Below are 27,734 nucleotides of genomic sequence, written 5' to 3' on the forward strand. Positions count from 1 at the left end.
TATTTTTATTACAAATATTTGCACTGTAAAAATGATAAACAAAAGAAATAGTATTTTTCAATTCACCTCATACAAATACCGTAGTGCAATCTCTATCGTGAAAGCGCAATTTACAAATGTAGATTTTTTTTGTTACATAACTGCACTCAAAACCAAAATAATGTAAAACTTTAGTGGCCACAAGTCCACTCAGTCCTACTTCTTGTTCAGCCAATCGCTAAGACAAACAAGTTTGTTTACATTTATGGGAGATAATGCTGCCTGCTTCTTATTTACAATGTCACCTGAAAGTGAGAACAGGCATTCGCATGGGACTTTTGTAGCTGGCGTTGCAAAGTATTTATGTGCCAGATATGCTAAACATTCATATGCCCCTTCCTGCATCAGCCACCCTTCCAGAGGACATGCTTCCATGCTGATGATGCTCATTAAAAAAATAATACGTTCATTAAATGTGTGACTGAACTCCTTGTGGGAGAATTGTATGTCTCCTGTTCTGTCTTACCCACATTTCATGTTATAGCAGTCTTGGATGATGACGCAGCACATGTTCGTTTTAAGAACGCTTTCACAGCAGATTTGACAAAATGCAAAGAAGGTACCAATGTGAGATTTCTAAAAATAGCTACAGCACTTGACCCAAGGTTGGACTTCAGTACAAAATCTGAGCGGGATGAGTGTGGAGCATGGTTTCAGAAGTCTTAAAAGAGCAACATTCCGATGCGGAAACTACAGAACCCGGACCACCAAAAAAGAAAATCAGCTTCCTGCTGGTGGCATCTGACTCAGATGATGAAAATGAACAGGCATCAGTCCGCTCCGCTTTGGATCATTATTGACCAGAACCCATCATCAGCATGGACACGTCCTCTGAAATGGTGGTTGAAGCATGAAGGGACATATGAATCTTTCACACATCTGGCACGTAAATATCTTGCTATGCCGGCTACAACAGTGCCATGTAAACTCCTGTTCTCACTTCCAAGTTACATTGTAAACAAGAACCAGGCAGCATTATCTCCTGCAAATTGTAACCAACTTTTTGTACATAATTCTACACTTGTAAGTTCAACTTTCATGCTAAAGAGATTGTACTACAGTACTCGTATTAGGTGAATTGAAATATACTATTTCTTTTGGTTTTTACAGTGCAAATATTTGTAATAAAAATAAATATAAAGTGAGCACTTTACTCTTTGTATTCTGTGTTGTAATTGAAATCAATATATTTGAAAATGTAGAAAACATCTAAAAATATTTAAATAAATGGTATTCTATTATTTTTTTAATTGCTTGACAGCCCTAATCTTTAATCAAGCCTGTGAATATAATGACATGACAATATCATGCTGAAGTGACAAAAGGTGTGCAGCATATCTGATCTATTGTTAGACAATAATATATTGCAACATTTGACTTGAAAAGGGTCCAGTTTTCTATCCATTCAATAACTTCTGCAAAGATCATTGTGTATTTCATCACTTTGACCATGTCAATCCTGTCTTTGAATCCTTCCACTGGCTCCCCCTTCTCAATGGCACCAAACACAAACTACATGTCTTCACTTTCAAGGCTCTTCACAGCCTATCCCCAACCTTTCCTATGATTTGTCATGGATTATCACAATGTCAACTTTCACCTGCCGCTCATTGATGCCATTTTCCTCACCCAATTGTTGCATTTTGAAATAAGCACCTTTCTCCCATGCTGCCTGTCACACGAGAGAAGCTCTCATAAATATCCACCCAACCATCTCATCTTCCTTCTTCAAATCCCTCCTTAAAACTCTCCCTTGCTGTGTGGCCTATAAAAACTGGGCAATGGTTAAGTAGTTGGGGTACTGATACCACTGCCTGTCATGCTGGCCAATACTGTCTTATTGTTTCATTGTGCTCTGCCTGCCTGTCTCCACCTGTTGTCCCTTGTCTATAGTAAGGTCTGTGGGGCAGGGAGGGACTCTGTTTTGTGTTTGTAGAGTGCCTAGCCTAATGGGGTCCTGGCCTGTGACTGGGGCTCCTAGGCCCTACTGCAATACAAATACATCATAAAAACGATTTTTCAAAACATGGAAGAAATTGTTTTAGGACACTGTGGAATTGCACAATGAAAACTGAGGGAAATGAAATATTTATACAGAAGAGACCATTTCTGAGCAGCTCATTTGTGCGGGGCAGGGAGGCTCCTGATGAGAGAAAGGAGGACTATAACAACACACTCATCTAACAGTGTTTAATTCAACAATATTTCCAGATGACCACAAGGTGCCCTCATGCTTGAATATTCAACAGATATTGGATAAACAGTTTATGTTTTAACAAGCACTCTTAAGTAAAGGTTGGCTGGCCTGAGACCTAAGCCTCTTCATGACAAATTGTTCCACTTGGCTGGTTGCCTGTGAAGTTCTTTTCAAAAAGTTGAAACCTTTTCACACACAATACCCTTTGTGAAGTATATTAATTAGCATAAAACAGGGCTGCTCACTATATTTCTGCATAACAGCTGTATGGAGCCAATCACTGTTTCAGTCTGTTGCTAATTGTCTGAAATGTAATATCAACATTCTAATGCTTATATGATTTTTACCTCTTTTTGAAAAAATGATTTTAATATATGTTTGCTATGGGAGAGTTACAAAAAAATACTAAAAGACAAATCCTGATCCTATTAAAATAGGGCAAAAGCCCACTGGCTTCAATGGCTTTAATAATTTAGCTCTAACCTGTGGAGCCCTCTTTTTAATCTCCTATCCTGAATATACTGGATGCACAGAGTTGCCCAGAGCTGGGTTTAGTGTTCGTATAGTTTTTTGTGGATTGACGCCCATCAATCCTCATCCCTGTGCTATTTCATCTTTTATCTAACCCTAGGCCCAAACGTATATACTCCGATTCTTTTCTCACTTATGCTGGTGTAACTCAGAAGTAACTCCACTGAATTCACTGGAGTTAGAATGGTGTATAACTGGTGTAAAATGAGAGAAGAATGATGCCTGTAGGATATGGGACCTGAGTACTCACTGACATCAATGAAAGATGAGCACCTTCTGTCCTCCCAGGAGGCGCTCAGCACTTTGCAGGACTGGACACCTACAATGTAAGATGGGACTGTATCTTTTATTTGCATATAAAGCATTATGCACATCTGTGACACTGTATAAATAATAATGATAGTAGTATTAAGTAACTGAATTATTGCTAAAAGAATATCCTAGATTTCAGAAGCAGCAGTTTCACCCCAGGAGAGTAAAAACACTGTATTTATTATTATTATTATTATTATTATCATTATTATTAAGCTCCTACAAATATGCTAGGTACCTCACAGTAACAACTACAGACATGGCCCAAGACCAACCTGTTTTGCAGTTTTGTCAAAAAGACTAACTACAGGTCTAAATGTTTCAATTATTTTACTTTTCACTGAAACCTATTAACTAAGGCTTTGTCTACCCTAACACTTTTGTCGGTCAGAGATGTGAAAAAAAACACATCATTGACTGACAAAAGTTTCACAAAGAAAAGCACTGGTGTGGATAGCACTATGCCAGTGGGAGACGCTTTCCTGCAGACATAGCTACCCCCACTCACTGGAGGTGGTTTAATTATGCTGGTGGGAGAGCTCTCTCTCACTGGCATAGAGCGGCTACATGGGAGACCTTACATCGGTGCAGCTGCATCAGTACAACTGTGCCGCTCTAAGGTCTGTAGTATAGACATAGCCTCACTTGTTAGAGAAATATCATCATCACCTTTAATCAACAGGATTTTAATAGTGTTGAGGCAATATAATCATTAATGTTAAATGAATAAATCTGGCAGACTTTTAAGCAGAGCTCAACCTTTATGGATTAAAATAAAATCTTTAAAAATAAGGCATTTTCCAACCCTTAATGCTATACAAAGCGCATTTGAGAGAGTCACAACAGATTCCAGTGTAAACCATTCCAAAATTTTCTTCTAAGACCCTGATCCTGCATTCACTTATACATGTGTTTAACTTTAAGCACGTGACTAAGTTCAGTAGGACTGCTCACATGCATGAAGTTTGGCCCATGTATAAGTATGTATTTGCAGGATTGAGGCCTACGGACCATAGTGCTCCATTCCTCGCACACTCAAGGCTCATTAATGAACTCAGTAACAGTGTTCTCTAAAATTGAAGAGGAGTTTTGAGTGTAGAAGGAATGCAGAATCAATTACTAAAATTTTCTGAATCAGCACCTTTCCCTCTGCACTTCTAGAATTCAGATCTATTAAACTGCACAAAGTCAGGTGGCAGTCTTTGACACTGAAGGTTATGTTTTACCAGTGAGAGATGTAGCTGAAATATTTTAAGAATGCTGTTTTCACAGCAAAGTGAGGTATATCTCATCATTGTGGCATTTGCTGTCAAAAAGACCCCTGTATGGAATGAAAAAGACAAACGTTGTAATAGTTTGAGGTTTACTGCAGGTTTGAACACAAAATATATTTATGTGTATCTGCAGACAGCCCCAAAAGTAAATTTTAAATAAGTACAAAAAATAGGTGTTAATGCAAGAAAAAATAATATATTGTAATGGCTAGAATGGGAAAGAAAAGAAAAGCCAAGAAGAAACAGAAGAGGAAAAAATTACCACCCTCATTGTGTTATATTTCTTTATATGTACTTAGGGTCTTGTCTATACTGGCAAGTTTCTGAGCAGTGAAGCAGCTTTCTGTGGTGTAACTCCTGAGGTGCACACACTGCCAAGCCACTTAGTGCGCAGAAACTGCGCAGTTGCAGCGCTGTAAAAAACCCCCCCGACGAGAGGCGTACGGCTTTCTGCGCCGGGCCTTCAGCGCCACGGTGCCAGTGTAGACACCCTGGTTGATTACAGTGCTGCGATTGGCCTCCAGGAGGTGTCCCACAATGCCAGTTCTCACCTCTCTGGTCATCAGTTTGAACTCTATTGCTCTGCCCTCAGGTAACCAACCATGAGCCCCACCTCTTAAATTCCTTGGGAATTTTGAAAGTCCCCTTCCTGTTTGCTCGGTGATGCATGCAGTGGTCTCAGCGCATCTTTCCAGGTGGCCATGCCTGCTCCACGCACCAGGCGATCCCCCGCTTGGAGTAATGCCGAGCTGCTGGACCTCATCAGCATTTGGGGAGAGGAGGCTGTCCAGTCCCAGCTGCACTCCAGCCGTAGGAATTATGATAGCTATGGACAGATTTCACGATGCATGACAGAAAGGGGCCATGACCGGGACACACTGCAGTCCAGGGTCAAAGTGAAGGAGCTGTGGAATGCCTACCACAAGGTGTGGTAGGCAAATGGCCATCCAGTGCTGAGCCCACAAGCTGCTGGTTCTACTAAGAGCTGGACACAATACTCGGTGGCAACCCACCTCCACTGCAAAGGCCACTGGATATTTCAGTGGCTCACGGGCCAGTAAAGGGTTGACTGAGCCAGGAGGAGGAAATCTTGGACGAGGATGTGGAGGGGGACCCAGAGTCAGAGGACGACTCAGAGGTCAGAGATGCATGCAGCCAGGAGCTCTTCTCTACCCTGGAGGAGGTTAGCCAGTCACAGCAGTTGGAGCTTGGTGAAGCGCAAACAGGAGAGGAGGCCCCTGGTAAGTGGCTTTGATTTTAGGAATCGTTGAAGCGAGTTGTTGGGGGCAGGAGGGTTGCAGAAAGCAGGCTTGTGTCTGTATGATGCGCATACCACCACATGCCTAGTTGGAGTGGCGGAACAGGGTGTTGATTGACTCCCTCACTTCACGCGAATCTGCCTCAGCGATCTCCAGGAAACTCTCATGGAGATACTGGGCAATCCACTGCCGTAGGTTCTTTGGCAGAGCTGCTTTGTTTCTTACCCCATTAACTTTCCTGCACCACTCTGCAATCACTGGGGGAGGACCATTGCTGCACACAGGCGAGCCACATAAGGGCCAGGGCGGAAGCTGCAGTCCTGGAGAAGACCCTCCCTTGATTCCCTTCTCACCCTCAGCAGTAAGATATCTTCCATAATGAACACAGCCTGTGGAAAATGTGGGGACAGGAATGATTATAAGGCCCCCGTACAGTGCTGGCTCTCCCCAAGAGCCATGTGCCCAGTGTACAGTTCGGTCCTGGAACTCTGAGTTCCCCTGCCTCTGCAGTTACTCACCATTTGGGGGGTCTTGTGGCTCATGTGTGCTTGCCTGGGTCAGCCAGTTAGTGACAAGTATGTAAATAGTGGCTGTGTTTTAAATCACTGAATCAGCAGTCTGCTTCTGTAAAATGTTGCATTTTGGCTTCACAGAGAGGACCTTGGGAGCCCAGCCTCCCATTTTGTTATCGCTGGCTGAATGGCTGCGTAGAATTAGAAAGAGGCCACAAAAAACTAAAGAGGACTTTCTGCGTGATGTCATGCTGCACTCTGTGGCCGAAAAACAAGAATCAAAGGAGTGGAGGGACAGAGAGAAGAGAACGCGGCACACCAGAATGAAGCCATGGAGCGGCTCTTAAACATTATGGAGCCCCAAGCGGACACACTCCAGGCACTACTAGCACTACAAACCAAGCAGCTCCGCACCCACCCTCCCCTGCAGCCGCCGTTGCAAAACTCTTTCCCATGCGCCCCCCAGACACCGCCAACACACTCTTATCAACCTCCTGGCTCCAGTCTGTACCCGCTGCATTCCACTCCTCCCCCATCACAGTCCAGCCCTGCGGACTCCCAGTACCTACTGCACTCAACACCCGTCCCTCTGCATTTTAGCCCTGCTGAAGTACAGTACCTGCTGCACTCCAAAGGACAAGATTGAATATGATCCCTGGACATACATAAATCTTTAACCGTCCCGGGACTCCACCTCTGCCTGGGACCCTCCCTTCCCCCATTCCCCATAGTGCTGATGTGTTTTTTTATTTGTCTCTGTCCTCCGGTTGTTGTTTTTTAATAAAAGAATTGTTTTGGTTTGAAAGCAACCTTTATTCCATTAATTGAAAGCAAACAGAGACCTGCAAAGCAACAGGCAATTTTCTTACACCTTCATAGGGCATCATCTTCACCAATCACAGTCACCTCCTAGCATTACAAGTACTGCGCTCCCAAGCATAGCAACAAATATTAGTGGCTTTCAGCTTCAGATTGCTGCCTCAAGGCATCCCTGATCCTTATGGCCCCACACTGCACCCCACTAATAGCCCTGGTTTCTGGCTCTTCAAATTCAGCCTCCAGGCACTGAGCCTCAGCAGTCCAGCCCTGAGTGAAGCTTTCAGCCTTCCCTTCACAAATATTATGGAGTGTACAGCACGCGGCTATAAGCAAAGGAATATTATCATTGGCCAGGTCCAGCCTCCCATATAGGCAGCGCCAGTGGCCCTTTAAATGGCCAAACGCACACTCAACAGTCATTCTGCACTTGCTCAGCCTGTTGTTGAACTGCTCCTTGCTGCTGTCAAGGTTCCCCATGTATGGCTTCATAAGCCACGGCATTAAGGGGTAGGCAAGGTCTCCCAGGATCACAATGGGCATTTCAACTTCCCCTACAGTAATCTTCTGGTCCGGGAAGAAGGTCCCTGCTTGCAGCTTCTTGAACAGGCCAGTGTTCCGAAAGATGCGTTTGTCATGCACCTTTCCAGACCAGCCTGCGTCCATGAAACGCCCACGGTGATCCACAAGCACCTGGAGAACCATACAGAAATACCCCTTCCGATTAATGTGCTAGGTGGTCTGGTGCCAGAATTGGAATATGCGTGCCCTCTATCGCCCCTCCGCAGTTAGGGAAGCCCATTTGTGCAAAGCCATCCACAATGTCACGCACATTATCCAGAGTCATGTTCTTTTGGAGCAGGATGTGATTAATGTTCCTGAACACTTCCATCAACATGAGTCCAACGGTCGACTTTCCCACTCCGAACTGGTTAGCGACTGATCAATAGCAGTCTGGAGTAGCCAGCTTCCACATTGTAATCGCCACGCGCTTCTCCAATGACAGGGCAGCTCTCATTCTCGTGTCCTTCCACCGCAGGGCTGGGGCAGGCTCATCACACAGTCCCATGAATGTGGCTTTCCTCATCCAAAAGTTCTGCATCCACTGCTCATCATCCCAGACATGCATGATGATATGATCCCACCACTCAGTGCTTGGTTCCCAAGCAGAAAAGCAGCGTTCCACTGTGGTCAGCACCTCCGTGAATGCCACAAGCAATCTCGTGTTGTAGCTACTACATGTGGCGAGATGAATGTCAAACTCCTCTCTTGCCTTTGTAGTTTGAGGAATAGCTCCACTGTCACTCGTGATGTGTTAGTGAGAGCGAGCAGCATGTTGGTCAACAGTGCGGGATCCATTTCTGCAGACCAAAGAGGCAGAGTGCACAGTACACAAAACATTGAAAGATGGTGCCAAATGTGGACGGAAGCACAGGGATCGCTCGGATGCGAAGCAATGTATCACGGGGCATTGGGAAAGGACCCAGGATGCCACGCAACCCCCTCCGCCTTCCCATAACTCTTAGCGGCAGAAGAGGAAGAGATGCTCTGTGGGATAGCTGCCCAGAGTGCACTGCTCCGAATACCGCTGCAAGTGGTACAAGTGTGAACACACTATTGCGCAGGCAGCTGGCAGTGTGAAAACACAACAGCGGTTTCCCTTCAGCACTCTCTGAGAGGTGATGTAACTGCAAGCGATGTAACTCTGCCAGTGTAGACATACCCTTAGAGTACTATTCAGGGTGCTTAGTTTAGTAAGGGTATCTGAATTACATTATTTACATCACTGCAGGTTGCTGGTATTTTTAAAGCTTCAAGGGTCAAATCAAGCTCACACCTCAGTCACTGTTTCACGCTGTCTGCAGACTCAGGATGGCAGCTCATTGATTTATATTCAATTCACATTTGAAAGGTTATCTTCTCAACACTTAGGGATACAAACTTCTTTATTTTTTTTTAAAAAAGAGATTACATTCTGCGGGTTCCAGATATGCCATGTGATCCTCATGCAGGCCAGATCTGGCCCAGAGGCTGTATGTTAACACAATCTGTTTTAAGCCATTCCACAGCAAAGTTCACAAGAATACACATAAATACAGAAGAAATAAATAAAACAGGAATAATCATCATAGGGTTCTGCTGTCAAGCGGACTTTTCCCCAGGGAAACATAACATGCATTTTCAATATCATATTTAAATAACAGTTTTGGTTCACTCTAACTTTCCTGTGTAATTAAAAAACAACAAACAACAACAATAGAAAGACACCACCACCTCCACTACCTCCTATCAATAGTTCCTGAGCTTTACTGGTTCCTTCCTTGTTTGAATCATTGATTTTATAAGCAATGAGTGAGATCTCTGTAGTGTTCCACTGCAGACATGCAAATCAAATTTTGTTAGGCATAACCTCTGACTCCAAATATTCATCAAAAGTTGATGGATTATGTAGTTATTTCAATTTGTTTTTTCTTCTGCAATAAAGGGAAAATGAAGTTTTGGTTGGAATTTTCTAAGGCAAACATTTTAAAGTTTACTTTAAAAGAGTAAACTGTAGATTGCTGTGTGTTCATGCTATTTCATTTTATTTTCTATGCTTTACCGTGAATATGGAGGTTTTTAAATTTCTGTAGTTTTCTTTTCCAAAGCTTTGCATTTAGCTGCCAGTGAATTTCCAGCTACCTTGTGATATCATTTAAACTAATAAATGAAGTTATTTTTACCAGCCATTCTCTGATGAAAGAGGTATTGGCATCCCAACAGCAGTAGCTTACAAGGAACACTTATATTGGTTGTGTTTCGGTCCTTTGCATTTCATTTTATCTCAGTGTTTATCTGGAAAAAGGAAAATTCTCCATTCTTAAGTATCTCCAAGATCAAGAAGGAAAGTAAAGCAGCCACCCTCATCTTTCAAAGAGATTTGGCATCAAGAGTGAGCTCTTCTAAACTCTTAATGATAGGACAACTCATCACAAACCCCAGAGAGCTCTCTGGGAAAATTCTCCTGGCTGACCTTCAAAGAAACCAGAAGACAGATGTTTCATGGTAGCCTCCAGAATCTGGGAATCAGTGAAACATATGGAATGGTAACTGGAAAGATTACTAATCCTCCCAAAAGGAGATTTACTTGTACGAGGAAATTGAGGTTTGTGTCTTTATTGAGTTATTTGTTTGTTTATTTCAGATTGTTCTTTATTTGCATATTTAAGTTTAGTCAAGATGTCTCAGAAAACCTTTACAGATTCAACAGTTGCATCTAATTTAAGTCAAGAAAGTTTCTTCACTCGAAACTTGGGATTTCTTTTACCCTATAGAGACTTACATGAATGCTACTGAAAAATCACCTGCCACTAACCTCTTCCCAGGAATGGTTTGGGGTTAACTTTCTTCAGATGGTCATTACTCCTGAGGTGCAAGTCAAGACTGAGTATGCAGTCTGAAGTAATTCAGGTCTCTTAAATCTCTTTGTAAAGAAAAGGCTACTGAATCTATTGCGTTCTGTAACCAGAGCTATCACTGGCCTTAACTGATTTGTTGGTGCCAAACAAACACTCTTAGGGTATGTCTACACTATGAAATTAGGTCGAATTTATAGAAGTCGGATTTTTAGAAATTGGTTTTATATATTCGAGTGTGTGTCCCCCCACAGAAAATGCTCTAAGTGCATTAAGTGAATTAACTTGGCGGAGCGCTTCCACAGTACTGAGGCTAGAGTCGACTTCTGGAGTGTTGCACTGTGGGTAGCTATCCCACAGTTCCCGCAGTCTCCGTTGCCCATTGGCATTCTGGGTTGAGATCCCAATGCCTGGTGGGGCTAAAACATTGCCGCGGATGGGTCTGGGTACATACCCTCAGGCCCCCGTTCCCTCCCTCCCTCCGTGAAAGCAAGGGCAGACAATCGTTTCGCGGCTTTTTTCCTGAGTTACCTGTGCAGATGCCATACCACGGCAAGCATGGAGCCCACTCAGGTAACCGTCACCATATGTCTCCTGGGTGCTGGCAGACGCGGTACTGCATTGCTACACAGTAGCAGCAACCCATTGCCTTGTGGCAGCAGACGGTGCAATAGGACTGGTAGCCATCATCGTCATGTCCGAGTTGCTCCTGGCCGTGTCGGCCGGGAGCGCCTGGACAGACATGGGCACAGGGACTAAATTTGGAGTGACTTGATCAAGTCATTCTCTTTAGTCCTGCAGTCAGTCCTATTGAACCATCTTATGGTGAGCAGGCAGGCGATATGGATTGCTAGCAGTCGTATTGTACCATCTTCTGCCAGGCAGGCAAGAGATGAGGATGGGTAGCAGTCGTATTGTACCATCTTCTGCCGAGCAGCCCTGAGATGTGGATGGCATGCAGTCCTTCTGCACCGTCTGCTGCCAGCCAAAGATGTAAAAGATAGATGGAGTGGATCAAAACAAGAAATAGACCAGATTTGTTTTGTACTCATTTGCTTCCTCCCCCTCCCCCGTCTAGGGGACTCATTCCTCTAGGTCACACTGCAGTCACTCACAGGGAAGATGCAGCGAGGTAAAACTAGCCATGTATCAATCAGAGGCCAGACTAACCTCCTTGTTCCAATAAGAACAATAACTTAGGTGCACCATTTCTTATTGGAAGCTTCTGTGAAGTCCTGCCTGAAATACTCCTTGATGTAAAGCCACCCCCTTTGTTGATTTTAGCTCCCTGAAACCAACCCTGTAAACCGTGTCGTCAGTCACCCCTCCCTCCGTCAGAGCAACGGCAGACAATCGTTCCGCGCCTTTTTTCTCAGCGGATGCCATACCAAGGCAAGCATGGAGGCCGCTCAGCTCACTTTGGCAATTAGGAGCACATTAAACACCACATGCATTATCCAGCAGTATATGCAGCGCTAAAACCTGGCAGAGTGATACCGGGTGAGTAGGCGACGTCAGTGCGGTCGCGTGAGTGATCAGGACATGGACACAGATTTCTCTGAAAGCATGGGCCCTGCCAATGCATGCATCATGGTGCTAATGAGGCAGGCTCATGCTGTGGAACGTCGATTCTGGGCTCGGGAAACAAACACAGACTGGTGGGACCGCATAGTGTTGCAAGTCTGGGACGATTCCCAGTGGCTGTGAAACTTTCGCATGCGTAAGGGCACTTTCATGGAACTTTCTGACTTGCTTTCCCCTGCCCCGAAGTGCATGAATACCAAGATGAGAGCAGCCCTCACAGTTGAGAAGTGAGTGGCGATAGCCCTGTGGAAGCTTGCGACGCCAGACAGCTACCGGTCAGTTGGGAATCAGTTTGGAGTGGGCAACTCTACTGTGGGGGCTGCTGTGATGCAAGTAGCCAACGCAATCAAAGATCTGCTGATATCAAGGGTAGTGACCCTGGGAAATGTGCAGGTCATAGTGGATGGCTTTGCTGCAATGGGATTCCCTAACTGTGGTGGGGCCATAGACGGAACCCATATCCCTATCTTGGCACCGGAGCACCAAGCCACCGAGTACATAAACCGCAAGGGGTACTTTTCAATAGTGCTGCAAACTCTGGTGGATCACAAGGGACGTTTCACCAACATCAACGTGGGATGGCCGGGAAAGGTACATGACGCTTGCATCTTCAGGAACTCTGGTCTGTTTCAAAAGCTGCAGGAAGGGACTTTATTCCCAGACCAGAAAATAACTGTTGGGGATGTTGAAATGCCTGTATGTATCCGTGGGGACCCAGCCTGCCCCTTAATGCCATGGCTCATGAAGCCGTACACAGGCAGCCTGGACAGTAGTCAGGAGCTGTTCAGCTACAGGCTGAGGAAGTGCAGAATGGTGGTAGAATGTGCATTTGGACGTTTAAAGGTGCGCTGGCGCAGTTTACTGACTCGCTTAGACCTCAGCGAAACCAATATTCCCACTGTTATTACTGCTTGCTGTGTGCTCCACAATATCTGTGAGAGTAAGGGGGAGACGTTTATGTTGGGGTGGGAGGTTGAGGTAAATCACCTGGCTGCTGGTTACGAGCAGCCAGACACCAGTGTGGTTAGGAGAGCACAGGAGGGTGTGGTACGCATCAGAGAAGCTTTGAAAACCAGTTTCATGACTGGACAGGCTACGGTGTAAAAGTTCTGTTTGTTTCTCCCTGATGAAAACCCCTGCCCCTTGGTTCACTCTACTTCCCTGTAAGCTAACCACCCTCCCTTCCTCCCTTCGATCACCACTTGCAGAGGCAATAAAGTCATTGTTGCTTCACATTCATGCATTCTTTATTCATTCATCACACAAATAGGGGGATGACTACCAAGGTAGCCTAGGAGGGGTGGTGGAGGAGGGAAGGAAAATGCCACACAGCACTTTAAAAGTTTACAACTTTAAAATTTATTGAATGCCAGCCTTCTTTTTTTTGGGCAATCCTCTGTGGTGGAGTGGCTGGTTGGCTGGTGGCCCCCCCACTGCGTTCTTGGGTGTCTGGGTGTGTAGGCTATGGAACTTGGGGAGGAGGGCGGTTGGTTACACAGGGGCTGTAGTGGCAGTCTGTGCTCCAGCTGCCTTTGCTGCAGCTCAACCATACACTGGAGCATACTGGTTTGATCCTCCAGCAGCCTCAGCATTGAATCCTGCCTCCTCTCATCACGGTGCCGCCACATTTGAGCTTCAGCCCTGTCTTCAGCCCGCCACTTACTCTCTTCAGCCCGCCACTTACTCTCTTCAGCCCGCCACCTCTCCTCCCGGTCATTTTGTGCTTTCCTGCACTCTGACATTATTTGCCTCCACGCATTCGTCTGTGCTCTGTCAGTGTGGGAGGACAGCATGAGCTCAGGGAACACTTAATCACGAGTGCGTTTTTTTTTCTTTCTAATCTTCACTAGCCTCTGGGAAGGAGAAGATCCTGTGATCGTTGAAACACATGCAGCTGGTGGAGAAAAAAAAAGGGACAGCGGTATTTAAAAAGACACATTTTATAAAACAGTGGCTACAGTCTTTCAGGGTAAACCTTGCTGTTAACATTACATACATAGCACATGTGCTTTCGTTACAAGGTCGCATTTTGCCTCCCCCCACCGCGTGGCTACCTCCTCAACCCTCCCCCCTCCCCGTGGCTAACAGCGGGGGACATTTCTGTTCAGCCACAGGCAAACAGCCCAGCAGGAACGGGCTCCTCTGAGTGTCCCCTGAAGAAAAGCACCCTATTTCAACCAGGTGACCATGAAATGATATCTCACTCTCCTGAGGATAACACAGAGAGATAAAGAATGGATGTTGTTTGAACGCCAGCAAACATACACTGCAATGCTTTGTTGTACAATGATTCCCGAGTACGTGTTACTGGCCTGGAGTGGTAAAGTGTCCTACCATGAAGGACGCAATAAGGCTGCCCTCCCCAGAAACCTTTTGCAAAGGCTTTGGGAGTACATCCAGGAGAGCCGCGAATGCCAGGGCAAAGTAATCCTTTCACATGCTTGCTTTTAAACCATGTATAGTATTTTAAAGGTACACTCACCAGAGGTCCCTTCTCAGCCTGCCGGGTCCAGGAGGCAGCCTTGGGTGAGTTCGGGGGGTACTGGCTCCAGGTCCAGGGTGAGAACCAGTTCCTGGCTGTTGGGAAAACCGGTTTCTCCATTTGCTTGCTGTGAGCTATCTACAACCTCATCATCATCATCATCTTCTTCATCCCCAAAACCTGCTTCCGTATTGCCTCCATCTCCATTGAAGGAGTCAAACAACATGGCTGGGGTAGTGGTGGCTGAACCCCCTAAAATGGCATGCAGCTCACCATAGAAGCGGCATGTTTGGGGCTCTGACCCGGAGTGGCCGTTCACGCCTCTGGTTTTCTGGTAGGCTTGCCTCAGCTCCTTAAGTTTCAAGCGGCACTGCTTCGGGTCCCTGTTATGGCCTCTGTCCTTCATGCCCTGGGAGATTTTGAGAAAGGTTTTGGCATTTCGAAAATGGGAACGGAGTCCTGATAGCACGGATTCCTCTCCCCATGCAGCGATCAGATCCCGTACCTCCCGTTTAATCCATGCTGGAGCTCTTTTGCGATTCTGGGACTCCATCATGGTCACCTCTCGTGATGAGCTCTGCATGGTCACCTGCAGCTTGCCACGCTGGCCAAACAGGAAATGAGATTCAAAAGTTCGCAGTTCTTTTCCTGTCTACCTGGCCAGTGCATCTGAGTTGAGAGTGCTGTACAGAGTGGTCACAATGGAGCACTCTGGGATAGCTCCCGGAGGCCAATACCGATGAATTGTGTCCACAGTACCCCAAATTCGACCCGGCAAGGCTGATTTAAGCGCTAATCCACTTGTCAGGGGTGGAGTAGGGAAATCGATTTTAAGAGCCCTTTAAGTTGAAATAAAGGGCTTCATCGTGTGGACAGGTGCAGGTTTACATCGATTTAAGGCTGCTAAATTCGACCTAAAGTCCTAGTGTAGACCAGGGCCTAGGCCTTGTCTTTGATGCACAGTTGACTTGAGTTGACACTTGACTGGTGCCTCTGACCCAAGTTCCGTCCATACACAAAAACCTCTTGTTCAAGCATGGTAGTACTTTTCACTGAACATCAGCTGGCCCAAGAGGCAGTGTAGGCTCTAGTACTGCTAACACTTGAGCTATGAACATAACCACTCTGCAGTGTGAACATGGGCCTAAGCCCTCGAGTGCTGTTAGTTCTCCAACGTCTTCCCACAATTCCACCTGAGTTTAGGGTTGCCAATTTTAGTTGGATGTATTCCTGGAGATTTAATCACGTGACATAATCTTTAGTTAAAGATTAATCTTTAATTCCTGGAGACTCCAGACCAATCCTGGAGGGTTGGCAACCCTATCTGAGCTGCATTTTCTTGCCAGATATTCACTCCCTACCTGTGCACCAGAAGTCAACTACCAACGTATTTAGCCTGGTTTGGTGTTTGACCCCCACATTCACAGGCAACTCACTGCACCGGTACCATTGCTTGTACAGGAAATGGTGTCCAGGAGGTTGTCTTCCAGCGTGCTGCCAGCTGGTGACATGGGGGTTCTTGTGGATCTCTGGTGGGAGGCCCGCAAAGGCTATGAATTCAGGACCAGTACTTGAAATTCACAGTTCGATTATGTGCTCTCTAGGAAGCCGGCAGAGCAAGGGATCCACCGGACAGGACCTCAGGACAGAAGGGAAATAAATATCAAGTCCATAAAGATCACATATGGGAAGACCAGGGACCACAGTGCTCAGTAACTCACTGAGAACAGGCCAGTTCTATGAGGAGATGGACTAGGTGATCAGCAATGTCCCAAGCACACAGTCCTATTTCAGAACTGCCAGTCAGCATAGGGAGATTCATCGGCTATTAAAATCTGCAACAGCTGTCCCCACTCCTCTATTTCTACATCCATCTTCCATGATCTCCTTAGTAAGGCATATTGCTGCTTTCTCCTAGTGACCCCCATTCTCTCACTGAGACAAGCTGCTGCAGAAACACCCTCTACCGGCTTTCATGCCCTATACCTGCGTCCTCTTTCCAAAATGAAATTTGCATTAATGCCAACATTTGGTACAGACCATTGTTCCAAGTTGAACTCTGGCCTTCCCACCCGCTGGAACAGTGGCCACAGAGAGAAGTCTGAAGCATGCCAAGCTGCAGTGGTTTACTTTAATGAGTTGCTAGCCAAGACCACTTCTGCACAGGTGCCCAGAAAGGACAGACAAGTTATCTCACAATACAATGAAAGAATTCAGAGGAAGCAGCTCAGATTAGTGCAGCTAGAAGTCCTGCTACCTCACACAAATGAGTGCAGCACCTTTATGGATGCAGTAATTCAAGTTTGTCTTTGCAGCATTGGCTCTCTCACTCAAGCTAAGCGAATTTGAGTGGTCACACTCAGATGCCCCATCACTCGAGTGAACTGGCCAGTGAAGGCAAGACCATGGAGCACAGTCTCATTCCAAGGGTTCACATATTCCACATCCAGGGTTTGTGCATCAACATCACCAAGATCTGCCCCTTTTCTTTCCATTCCTACAGCCAATTCTTTCATGCAGGCCCTCATTATACTCCATGTTGACTACTGCCGCCTCCTTTGAGGTCTGGAAACCCTGCTTTACAGTGAGAGATTAAGGGCATGGCTACACTGGAAACTTTCAAAGCACTGCGGCGGGAGCGCTCCCACGGCAGCACTTTGAAGTGAGAGTGTGGTCGCGCGCGAGCACTGGGAGAGAGCTCTTCCAGTGCTCCTGGTAATCCACCTCCATGAGGGGATTAGCTCAGAGTGCTGGGAGCGCAGGTCCCAGTGCTCGGAGCCTGTCCACACTAGCTCTTTAAAGTGCTCAGACTTGCTGCACTCAGGGGGGTGATTTTTCAGGGGAGTGCTATAAGATGTAAGTGTAGACAAGCCCTAAGACGCTCAATCAATTTAGTTTAACAAAGAGAAGATTAAGAGGTAACTTGATCGTGGTCTCTAAGTACGCACACAAGGAGAAGATTTCTGACAGCAGAGGGATTTTTAACTAGCAGACAAAGACATAGCAAGATCCAATGGCTAGAAACTGAAGCTAGACAAATTCAAACTAAAAATAAGGAACAACGTTTTACAGTAAGAGTAATTAACCACTGGAATTACTGACCTAGGGATGTGGTAGATTTTCCCTCACTTGAAATCTTTAAATCATGATTGATGTCTTTCTAAAAGATATGCTCTGACTCAAATCAGAAATCATGGGCTTGATGCAGGAACTACTTGGTGAAATTCTATGGTCTTTTTTTATACCAGAGGTCAGACTAGGTAATCATAAGGGTCCCTTCTGACCTTAAAATCTTGAATCTATTAAGCTTGACCCCCCCGTTCTTAAACAAAGAAAGGTGTTTTTGCTGGTGTTAATGTGCTTTAATATCTTGAAAGGCTGGTAGAACTCTCTCTAACTTTACTCTTCAGGAGCATAGAAAAGTATAGAAAATTTCCCCATAATAAAAAGAGTTACTGACCTGTATTTAAAAAGGTCTTTTAAAGTTATGAATGATTGCTGGATGTACACTCACTTGCATTATCCTTTTCTTTGGGAGTTGGTTACCAACTGCTTAAGGTAGGATGTAGAGTGACATCTCAGTGCATCTATCTTAGGTATTTCTAGGGCACCCATCACTATAGTAATTTACTTTTACATAGCATTGCACTTGGACGATATCACAGCTGACTGTGCTCTTCAAGAACCTTGCCCAGGTTCTTGAAAATTCTCTCCTTTTTTTTTTCCTTTTAAATTGAGTGTCGACTAATTCTTTGTTTACGGTAGACAGGTTACGGGAAACAAGCAGACTTTGCAGCATGCTCTGAAGAAGGACAGGCTCCATTTTATCTCCTCCATTAGGCTGTTCTGTAGCTAGGGCCGTTTTTAGGGTTGCCAAACTTCCAGGATTGGCCTGGAGTCTCCAGGAATTAAAGATTAATCTTTAATTAAAATTATGTCATGTGATGAAATCTCCAGGAATACATCCAACCAAAACTGGCAACTCTAGCCCTTCAACTCTATCTCCTGGAAGGATATAGTGTGCATATCAAATATGTTAAGCATAAGGTATATTTAAAGTATGGAGATGCTAATTCTCCCCCCGCCCCATGTCCCTAAATTAAGCAACATGACTGTAGGTTAGGATATCTTCAAATAAGTAACTCTATTACTAGAATGCTTTGGGATCAATTCTTTCCACAGTGCAAACACATAACTCTCTTCAACATTAATTAATGTAACTACACAAATAGAGTACACCTATTCCAGTGGTCTGTAGCTTTCCCATATGGCAGCCAAATATTTTTTATTCCTTTCATCCATGTCAATCTAATCACTCTTATCAGTTCACAGGAAACACATTAGCTGCTAACTGCTCTGTACTTCCTCAGGCGCTAAGCCTAAATGACACAGAGCATAAACTGAGCCTTGTGTGGCTCAAAGAGGTAGGTGTTCCTATCAATAGATGTATATATAATTCCCACTAACTTCTGAAACTTGAATGCTGTATGTGTGTATTATAAGGGAGAATAAATTCCAAAGCTTTAACCTTGCTCATGTCTCCTCTAAATTAGTGGCTGATGGTCTTGCAGCACACCTGATTCAGAAAGATTTAGTGAGGGCCATAAAGCATCCCCATACTGAAAGAAAATGCTGTCAAAGGAGTATCCCTCCACTGAATGCATCTTCATGTAGCAATAGTATTTTCTGTATAACATTAAGTTCCACAATAAGGCTAATAATTCTCAACATAAAAATCATATATCATTAATAACAATGTATTTCCGTATAGCCTGTATCATAACCTGGATAGCCAGTAGAAATACCCATGGGAGTGGATCTAGGGGCAGAAAAACTCAACAAGGATCTTGTGGGATTTTCCTAGGATTGTTGAGGTGTCTTCTCCTGCAGGATAACCAGTGGTCCTGGCCCCACAGGCTACAGGTCCCATAAGATCCTCAAGAACAGTGCCATCTGCACCAGCTCCTTGATAATGTGGTTTCAGAGTAACAGCTGTGTTAGTCTGTATTCGCAAAAAGAAAAGGAATATAATGAGGGCCTGCATGAAAGAATTGGCTGTAGGAATGGAAAGAAAAGGGGCAGATCTTGGTGATGTTGATGCACAAACCCTGGATGTGGAATATGTGAACCCTTGGAATGAGACTGTGCTCCATGGTCTTGCCTTCATTCCACACAAAGATGGACTACAAGCCGTCAAGAACACTATCCCTGATAATGTCACGACTAACCTGGTGGCTGAACTTTGTGACTTTGTCCTTACCCATAACTATTTTACATTTGGGGACAATGTATACCTTCAGATCAGCGGCACTGCTATGGGTACCCGCATGGCCCCACAGTATGCCAACATTTTTATGGCTGATTTAGAACAACACTTCCTCAGCTCTCGTCCCCTAAAGCCCTTACTCTTCTTGCGCTATATTGATGACATCTTCATCATCTGGACCCATGGAAAAGAAGCCCTTGAGGAATTCCACCATGATTTCAACAATTTCCATCCCACCATCAACCTCAGCCTGGTCCAGTCCACACAAGAGATCCACTTCCTGGACACTACAGGAGTGTGTGTTCCCCACGGGGGGGCGTGAGAAAGCCTGGATTTGTGCTGGAAATGGCCCACCTTGATTACCATGCACATTGTAGGGAGATTTCAGAGTAACAGCCGTGTTAGTCTGTATTCGCAAAAAGAAAAGGAATACTTGTGGCACCTTAGAGACTAACCAATTTATTTGAGCATGAGCTTTCGTGAGCTACAGCTCACTTCATCGGATGCATACCGTGGAAACTGCAGCAGACATTATATACACACAGAGGTCATGAAACAATACCTCCTCCCACCCCACTGTCCTGCTGGTAATAGCTTATCTAAAGTGATCATCAAGTTGGGCCATTTCCAGCACAAATCCAGGTTTTCTCACCCTCCACCCCCCCACACACAAACTCACTCTCCTGCTGGTAATAGCCCATCCAAAGTGACAACTCTCTTCACAATGTGCATGATAATCAAGGTGGGCCATTTCCTGCACAAATCCAGGTTCTCTCACCCCCTCACCCCCCTCCAAAAACCACACACACAAACTCACTATCCTGCTGGTAATAGCTCATCCAAAGTGACCACTCTCCCTACAATGTGCATGATAATCAAGGTGGGCCATTTCCAGCACAAATCCAGGTTTTCTCACCCCCCCACCCCCATACACACACAAACTCACTCTCCTGCTGGTAATAGCTCATCCAAAGTGACCACTCTCCCTACAATGTGCATGATAATCAAGGTGGGCCATTTCCAGCACAAATCCAGGTTTTCTCACCCCCCCATCCCCATACACACACAAACTCACTCTCCTGCTGGTAATAGCTCATCCAAAGTGACCACTCTCCCTACAATGTGCATGGTAATCCAGGTGGGCCATGTCCAGCACAAATCCAGGCTTTCTCAACGCCCCCCTTTTTTTTTTCCCGGGGACACACACACACACACAAACTCACTCTCCTGCTGGCAATAGCTCATCCAAACTGACCACTCTCCAAGTTTAAATCCAAGTTAAACCTGGTCACTTTTTGACAATGTGGCTTCGTTGAAGCTATTCTGTCAGCGGTATCCCTGAAGCCATCAATGCCTCTGGAGTGAGTGAAGGGAAGTGTGGAAGGGGCTATGGAAGAGTTAATATGTCCTGCGGCTGTATTCACTGTCCATTGTGGTTTTGGTAGGGCTTGGCCCGACACCTTTGGCCTTCCAAGGGGGGCCTATGGAATCTGAAGCAAGAAGGGATGGTGACATGGATGTGACTAATCCTTCTCTTACAGGATGTTCGTGAGGAGGGGAGAATCTGCAAGGAAAGGACACTCTGTGTTCTTATTACTAGCTGAATAGTTTGGCCCTAGGCTATTGACACCTTCTTAGATTATTAAAACTGTATAAATTTTTAAAATGCAGTTTGCTTTTCACTATGTTTATTTACTGTTTGCATTTCTCTCAGGTAGAAAAAATAAATTAAGTCAATTTCATGTATGTTTATACTGTATTCATTTTCACTTTCAGGTTCTCAGTGCTGCATACACAAGTACTGTCAAATGAGTTATCCAATTAAATGCATTTTATATTTTATTTCCTGACAAACATGTTGATTTAGCATCTCAGCTTTCTCACAGGAGAGTTCAGCGCTTTTTTAACCCAAACTGTCTTTGTGAATTTGAGAACACAGGTCACTGCTTCAGAGGTTAGGTTTCCCCTTTGGAAGCCAATTTGAGATTGTAAATGGGTTCCCGTTATGAGAAGGAAAAGGTTAATGAGAATCCTGTAGATTATGTATGCTGTTTGGTAGGGGACTGGATGGCTCAGAAGACTGCAAGTGGCCTACTGAGCCTGTCATTGCAGGTTTTAACTTGGCTCAAGTCAGATCTCACCAACTGACAACTCTTTAGAGGACTATATAGAATGAGCTGGAAGTCTCAGTCCACTTCCAAGACTTTGTCTTGACTCAGAAAAAAATGGTTGAGTTTATGTCAGGCTTAACTAACATGCTATCTAGGCCTGACCAAAATTAGTGTTGATACAGGATAAGACTTTGTAACCTTGATTTAGTTGGTTGATTTATAGTGTAGGCAAAAGCCCTACTAGATATGGGTCCCCACACATCGCCATCCCAACAGGTACTGACACGTCCCCAACAAAGAACCCAAAATTGCATGGACATGAAGATCAGATTACTCTTTTAACTCTATATATGCCTGTCCAGGGCATGACTGAAGCATAATTATGAAGTACTGTGGGGAGCGTGTACCATATGTGGTGAACAGTGTATGTGTTCTGTGGATATACAGGCGATTGTATCTAGACTTACCAATCTAACACCATTCTTAGCAACATACTTCAATATATTACATTTTCTCCTAACGATACTTGTTTCTTTTTCTTCTCAGACAAACCATGTGGAGACCCCCCATCCTTTCCTCACACGATCCTGCATGGTCACACTGGGTTTGAAATGGGGGATGAGCTGCTTTATGTTTGTGCTCAGGGCTACGTCATGGGCAACAAAGAGGCTGCTTTTACGCTGCTCTGTGACAGCTGTGGGGAATGGTATGGGCAAGTTCAGGCCTGTGTCAAAGGTAAGCTTATCTAGCATACACACCAAGACTCCTCTCAACCAAAGCTGTCAGCAAGTCCTGGTCTGGCTGATAGTATCCCAAATGGTACCAGACATTTTCAGTCCCCAGGACTTGACTTCAACTATGTACAGTTGAAGGTGTCTATAGCACTGCTCTGTAACAGTGCTTCTCCAGCTGCTTATGCACCAGGTGATCCTCCACAACTTGCTCTCCCAGTGGCCCTCAGAGCCTTTAACCATACAGTAAAACCTCAGAGTTACAAACACCAGAGTTACGAACTGACTAGTCAATCACACATCTCATTTGAAACCAGAAGTACACAAATCAGGCAGCAGCAGAGACCAAAAAAAGCAAATACAGTACAGTACTGTGTTCAATGTAAACTACTAAAAAATAAAGGGAAAGTTTAAAAAGAAGATTTGACAAGGCAAGGAAACTGTTTCTATGCTTGTTTCAGTTACATAAAGATGGCTAAAAGCAGCATTTTTCTTCTGCATAGTAAAGTTTCAAAGCTGCATTAAGTCAATATAAACTTTTGAAAGAACAACTATTACGTGTTGTTCAGAGTTACGAACATTTCAGAGTTATGAACAACCTCCATTCCCGAGGTGTTTGTAACTCTGAGGTTCTACTGTACCAAGCCAGTCACCTCTTGGATATTTTCAGGGGGAGCTCAGGGCAACTGCTTTCACTGAAGCTGTGCAGCATAATGTAGGTGCTGGGCTGGAGTGGGGAATATACACTCTATACTAATACCAGAAGGCTGGGCTCGGAGCTACATTAGGCAGCAATAAGATACTCCTCCAGAGAGGAAACAAGGGTGTGGGGAGCACAAAGTAAGGGCTAGTGAGAAAACAAATTGAGCACAGCAGGGGTGCTGTGTGGAGGGGAGCACAGAGGAGTGCTATGAGAGAAAGTATGGGAAGCATTTGAAATAATCAAGGGACAGTTTGTCAAATAAGCTGGTGATCTGGAAGGTCACCTGAGCATTCCACAACACATTGGTTGTTTTCTCTGCCTCTATCACCCTTATACAAGGAATAATTAGGAAAAATGATATAAAATTCCCCAGGATGCACACAAAGGTCTACAGCAACTCCCAGACCCTACCTACCTACCTCAAGACCTCCACCGTATCACTTTATCATCAGACCATAATAAAATGCATCATATAAGCAAGATAAATGGAAAAATGGACTAGTGGATGCACTCAAACTTAACAACATAAAGTATAAGCAGCTAAATAACTTAATTTTCCCAGGCAACACTTTAAACACAGAGTTCCATATCACTTTATAATATGTCAAAAGTTCCAGGGTGACCATGTCTTCTAGTGTTTGTTCAACAACCAGGCACTGTGGGGCCGCAGTCATTATTAGGGCCTGTGGGAACTACTGTTACACAATTAATAGATAATAACAGTAACAAGGCAGAGTGCTAAATATACTCGTACCAGGATGCTCTGAAGTCATCAGCAGAAGCTTCCTTTACGGGAAGCAAAGACTAATTAAAATTAAATATTTTAACCTTTAGCGCTATGTTTATCCCCGGTGCATAGCCTTTAAACCAATGGAGCTACACCAATGGTGAATTTGGCCCTACAACTTGCCATCTATGTATTTTTTGCAAAAGAGTCTGGATCAAACTCTTCATGCTGTTGCACAGCGAGGTGGAATGGGTGTAACTAAGTGCAGGATTTGGCCCTACATATTGTTGGGATTCCCTCCAAGACATCTTTCCATTCCGCTTCCAAAGAACTCAGTTTGACTCCACCCTTTGTCACTCAGGTATCTTTATTTGGCATACAGCAATGCTACGTTGAGTTGATCAGACTCAAACACAGGGGGGAGGGAGCGTGGCGGTGGATGGATGCAGGGTACATCACAGCTCCAAAGTTACAGAGAAACCTTCTCCCTTTTTATACATTACACATCTCGTTGTATTTACAATACATTGCATCACACATTTTTGGCTTGGCTTGGTTACTTTGCAGGAACCAATCCCTGTGCAGCACATACTGACCATTATTCAACTTCCTCTTTACCTCATCTCTACATTCCTTTACATACATTTACTAGTTCATAGTAAATAGTTCCCTGCATGTTCTCCCTCTTATCTTAGGCTATGTTTATACTACAGACCTTACAGTGCACAGTTGTACCTCTGCAGCTGGGCTGCTGTAAGGTCTCCAGGGTAGCCGCTCTATGCCAGCAGGAGAGAACTCTCTCGCCAGCATAATTAAACCACCCCCAACGAGCGGCGGTAACTATGCTGGCAGGAGAGCACATCCCACTGACATAGCGCTGTCCACACGGGCACTTTTCTTGGTGAAACGTATGTCAGTCAGGGGTGTGTTTTTTCACACCCCTGACCGCCAAAGGTTTTACTGACAAAAGTGCTAGTGTAGACAAAGCCTTAGTTGGTTCAGACATTCTGTCTTCTTAGCTTACTGAACTATTTACTTACCTTGTTTAACACAAACAGTTCGTTTTCAACCTGATGATTTATTTCCTTCCCTAATTCTCTCTTCCAAAAAATGAGACCTCGCTCCGTGTGTTAATTACTCATGTCAGGCCAGGCCTCACCTATGACGATATGTGCATTCCTTTAATAAACCCAGTATCTTTTGAAAAAATAAAAGGAGGACTTGTGGCACCTGAGAGAATTTTTTTCATGAAGTTGAAAAGTCCTCCTTTTCTTTTTGAGGATACAGACTAACACGGCTGCTACTCTGAAAAGTATCTTTTGAAAAACCCAAAGGGAGGGATGCAGTTATTTGAGAATTAATTATACTGTTTTATCACTTATGGTTTCCTCATTTTATGGAATCTGAAGCCTTTTTACACTGGAATTCAATGTATCAGTAGTCTCTGGCAATGAAAAGGATACCACTAACTGCTGTTAAGAGCATCTTTTAGGGTTAGTTGCTTCTGATATCCATCCTGTCACTTTCTCTGGATATAACTTTGACCCCAAAACCTTGGGCACCAGTTACTGGCTATTTGTTCATGCAGGCACAGCAGCTGACTCTGCTGACTCATAGTGTTCTACCCAAACAACTCTCTGATTAGCACTTTGACGAAAGGTTTACTGTCTCCTATTTTCTTTGTTTCCTCTGGTTTGTGGGGGCTGACCAGCCAGATTTGTCCCAGGAGTCTCTCCCAGTCTCTTTGGGGTCATAGGAAACATGATAATTCTTTCTAGTGAGCCAGATCAGGAAAGAGGCCATTGATTTAGGGAGAGAAGGAAGGGAGTGGCACTGAGAGATGTAAACAACTTGAATGGGGTTGCATGCATGGAAGGGAAGGCTGGATTTGGTTATTAGCATATATAAAAGTGTGAACACCATTCCCAGCATACTAGATTTTCAAGCCATGGGGCAAAGTGGTACTTGCAATTCAAGTTGCACACCATCCATTTTTAAAGTGCACCGATGATGGTCATCTCTGTGGATTTATGAGACTTCATCACGTCATGTAGGATGATGTTGCATCATGGTGCCACATTGCTGTTGTGCTTTTGCTGAGAGGGTATTCAATATATTTTACTAGAGTTCATCCTCAGTTTAATAACCCTGCCTTACACTCACTATCTTTCTCCTCACTCTCACAAACCCCCTTTCTCTTCAGTATTGGGCACAATTCCCATTTACTAGAAATAAGCTCTTGGTATGTGCCTCCAGCTATGATGTTAGAACCAGCCCCTTAGTAGTGATCTGCTGTTTATTATTTTGTATTTGCTACTTCTGATGTGGGACGTGACTCATAGGTCTTTAACATACTTGTTTTATTTACTTAAGGAAGGGAATTAACTGCTGATGTTATAACAAAATCAGAGGTTCATTTTTCAAAGCAGTTCAAGGTAGTTAAGCCCAGAGACTGTTAGTGAGCCAAATACATTGTTTACCAGATACAGTGCACAAGATGTGAATGCAGTGTTTTGTATGTCTTGTGCTATATTTATTTTCCACACTGAGCACCAGAGTTGCTACAGCCTGGGGTACTGGAATGAAAAACTGGATTTTGCATGTGCCTTTGGATACTTAAAGGAAGTGTACAGTACATATCTGAAAACCCTATATCCTTTCATAGTAAAGTTGCAAGAGTTGCATATATAAAACATGGTTCTCTCAACTATAGATATCGCTGTGTTATCCATACCATTATTATGTTGTTACTGTTCTAATATGACTCCATCTTGAAGCCTGTCAGAAATTTGTGCAGAATTTGTGTGAAATTTGTGCAGAATGCACCTGTCTGCTAATTTTTTTGGCCCAATCCTGCAAAGTGTTCAGTTTCTTCAATAAAGAGCTTAGTGCCTTAGCTCCCATTAATTTTAGAGTGACTTGGGGCCTGATCCTGTGAAGTGTTTATTACCTTTTTATTACTCTCTAGAAAGACCTGGGCAAACTGGAGGGAATTCAGAGATGCTCAGAATTAAATCCTACAGTCTAGGTTTGGAATCGCCAAAGTTGAGCAGATTCTCTCTTTGAATACATCCCAAAACCACATCCATCACATTTGTGGTGTTATATTACATTGCAATTTTATTTTAAATTTGTTGTCCAGTATCACCTCTAGGTTTCTTTCAGGATTACTGATTTCCAAGTATCAACCTTCTAATAAATCTGTGTTCCATATTGTTTTTTTCAAGATTAGCTTGCTTGCATTTGTCCAAGTAAAATCTCATTTTGTTATTTCTTTCCTGTACTTTTACCTCATCTGTGACACTTCACAGAATTTCTCTGTCCTCATCTTCCAAATGAGTCTTCACTGCAAAGCTAATTAATACACTTTACTCCTTCTTCCAGTGCATTAATGAAGATGCTAAATGAGACCAGACCTAAAATTGATGCATATCACCCCTCTTTAGACATCTCTCTTGCAAAAACAAAGAGCTCACAGTTAGACCTGGTCTACACTAGGATATTTTATCTAAATTTTCTCAGGTTTTGTTTACACTGGCAACTGAACAACAAAACTTTTGTCTTTCAGAGGTGTTAAAAAAACATCCCCCTGAAAGACAAAAGTTTTGCTGACAACAACCGCTGGTGTGAACAGCGCTTCGTGGGCAGGAGCGCTTTCCTGACGACAAAGCTAAGGCTTCTCGTTGAGGGTGGAAGTTTTTTGTCAGCAGGAGAGCCGACAAACAGCAGCTACACTGTGCACCTTTTAGTGGCATGGCTGTAGCGACACAGCCGTGTTACTAAAAGCTGTGTCAT

General features: G+C 44.3%; 1 protein-coding gene across 1 annotated transcript in view; it reads left to right on the forward strand.

Moving 5' to 3' along the window:
• SUSD5 (sushi domain containing 5) overlaps positions 1–27,734 on the forward strand; it is a 76,417-nt gene that overhangs the window by 33,684 nt on the left and 14,999 nt on the right. Inside the window, exon 4 of the mRNA XM_077809266.1 lies at positions 22,325–22,513. Coding sequence (XP_077665392.1) covers positions 22,325–22,513 — 189 coding nt within the window. The remainder of the gene's footprint in view (positions 1–22,324; positions 22,514–27,734) is intronic.

The sequence above is a fragment of the Eretmochelys imbricata genome, chromosome 2 (assembly GCF_965152235.1).
Source record: "Eretmochelys imbricata isolate rEreImb1 chromosome 2, rEreImb1.hap1, whole genome shotgun sequence".
In the NCBI taxonomy this organism is placed as follows: Eukaryota; Metazoa; Chordata; order Testudines; family Cheloniidae; genus Eretmochelys; species Eretmochelys imbricata.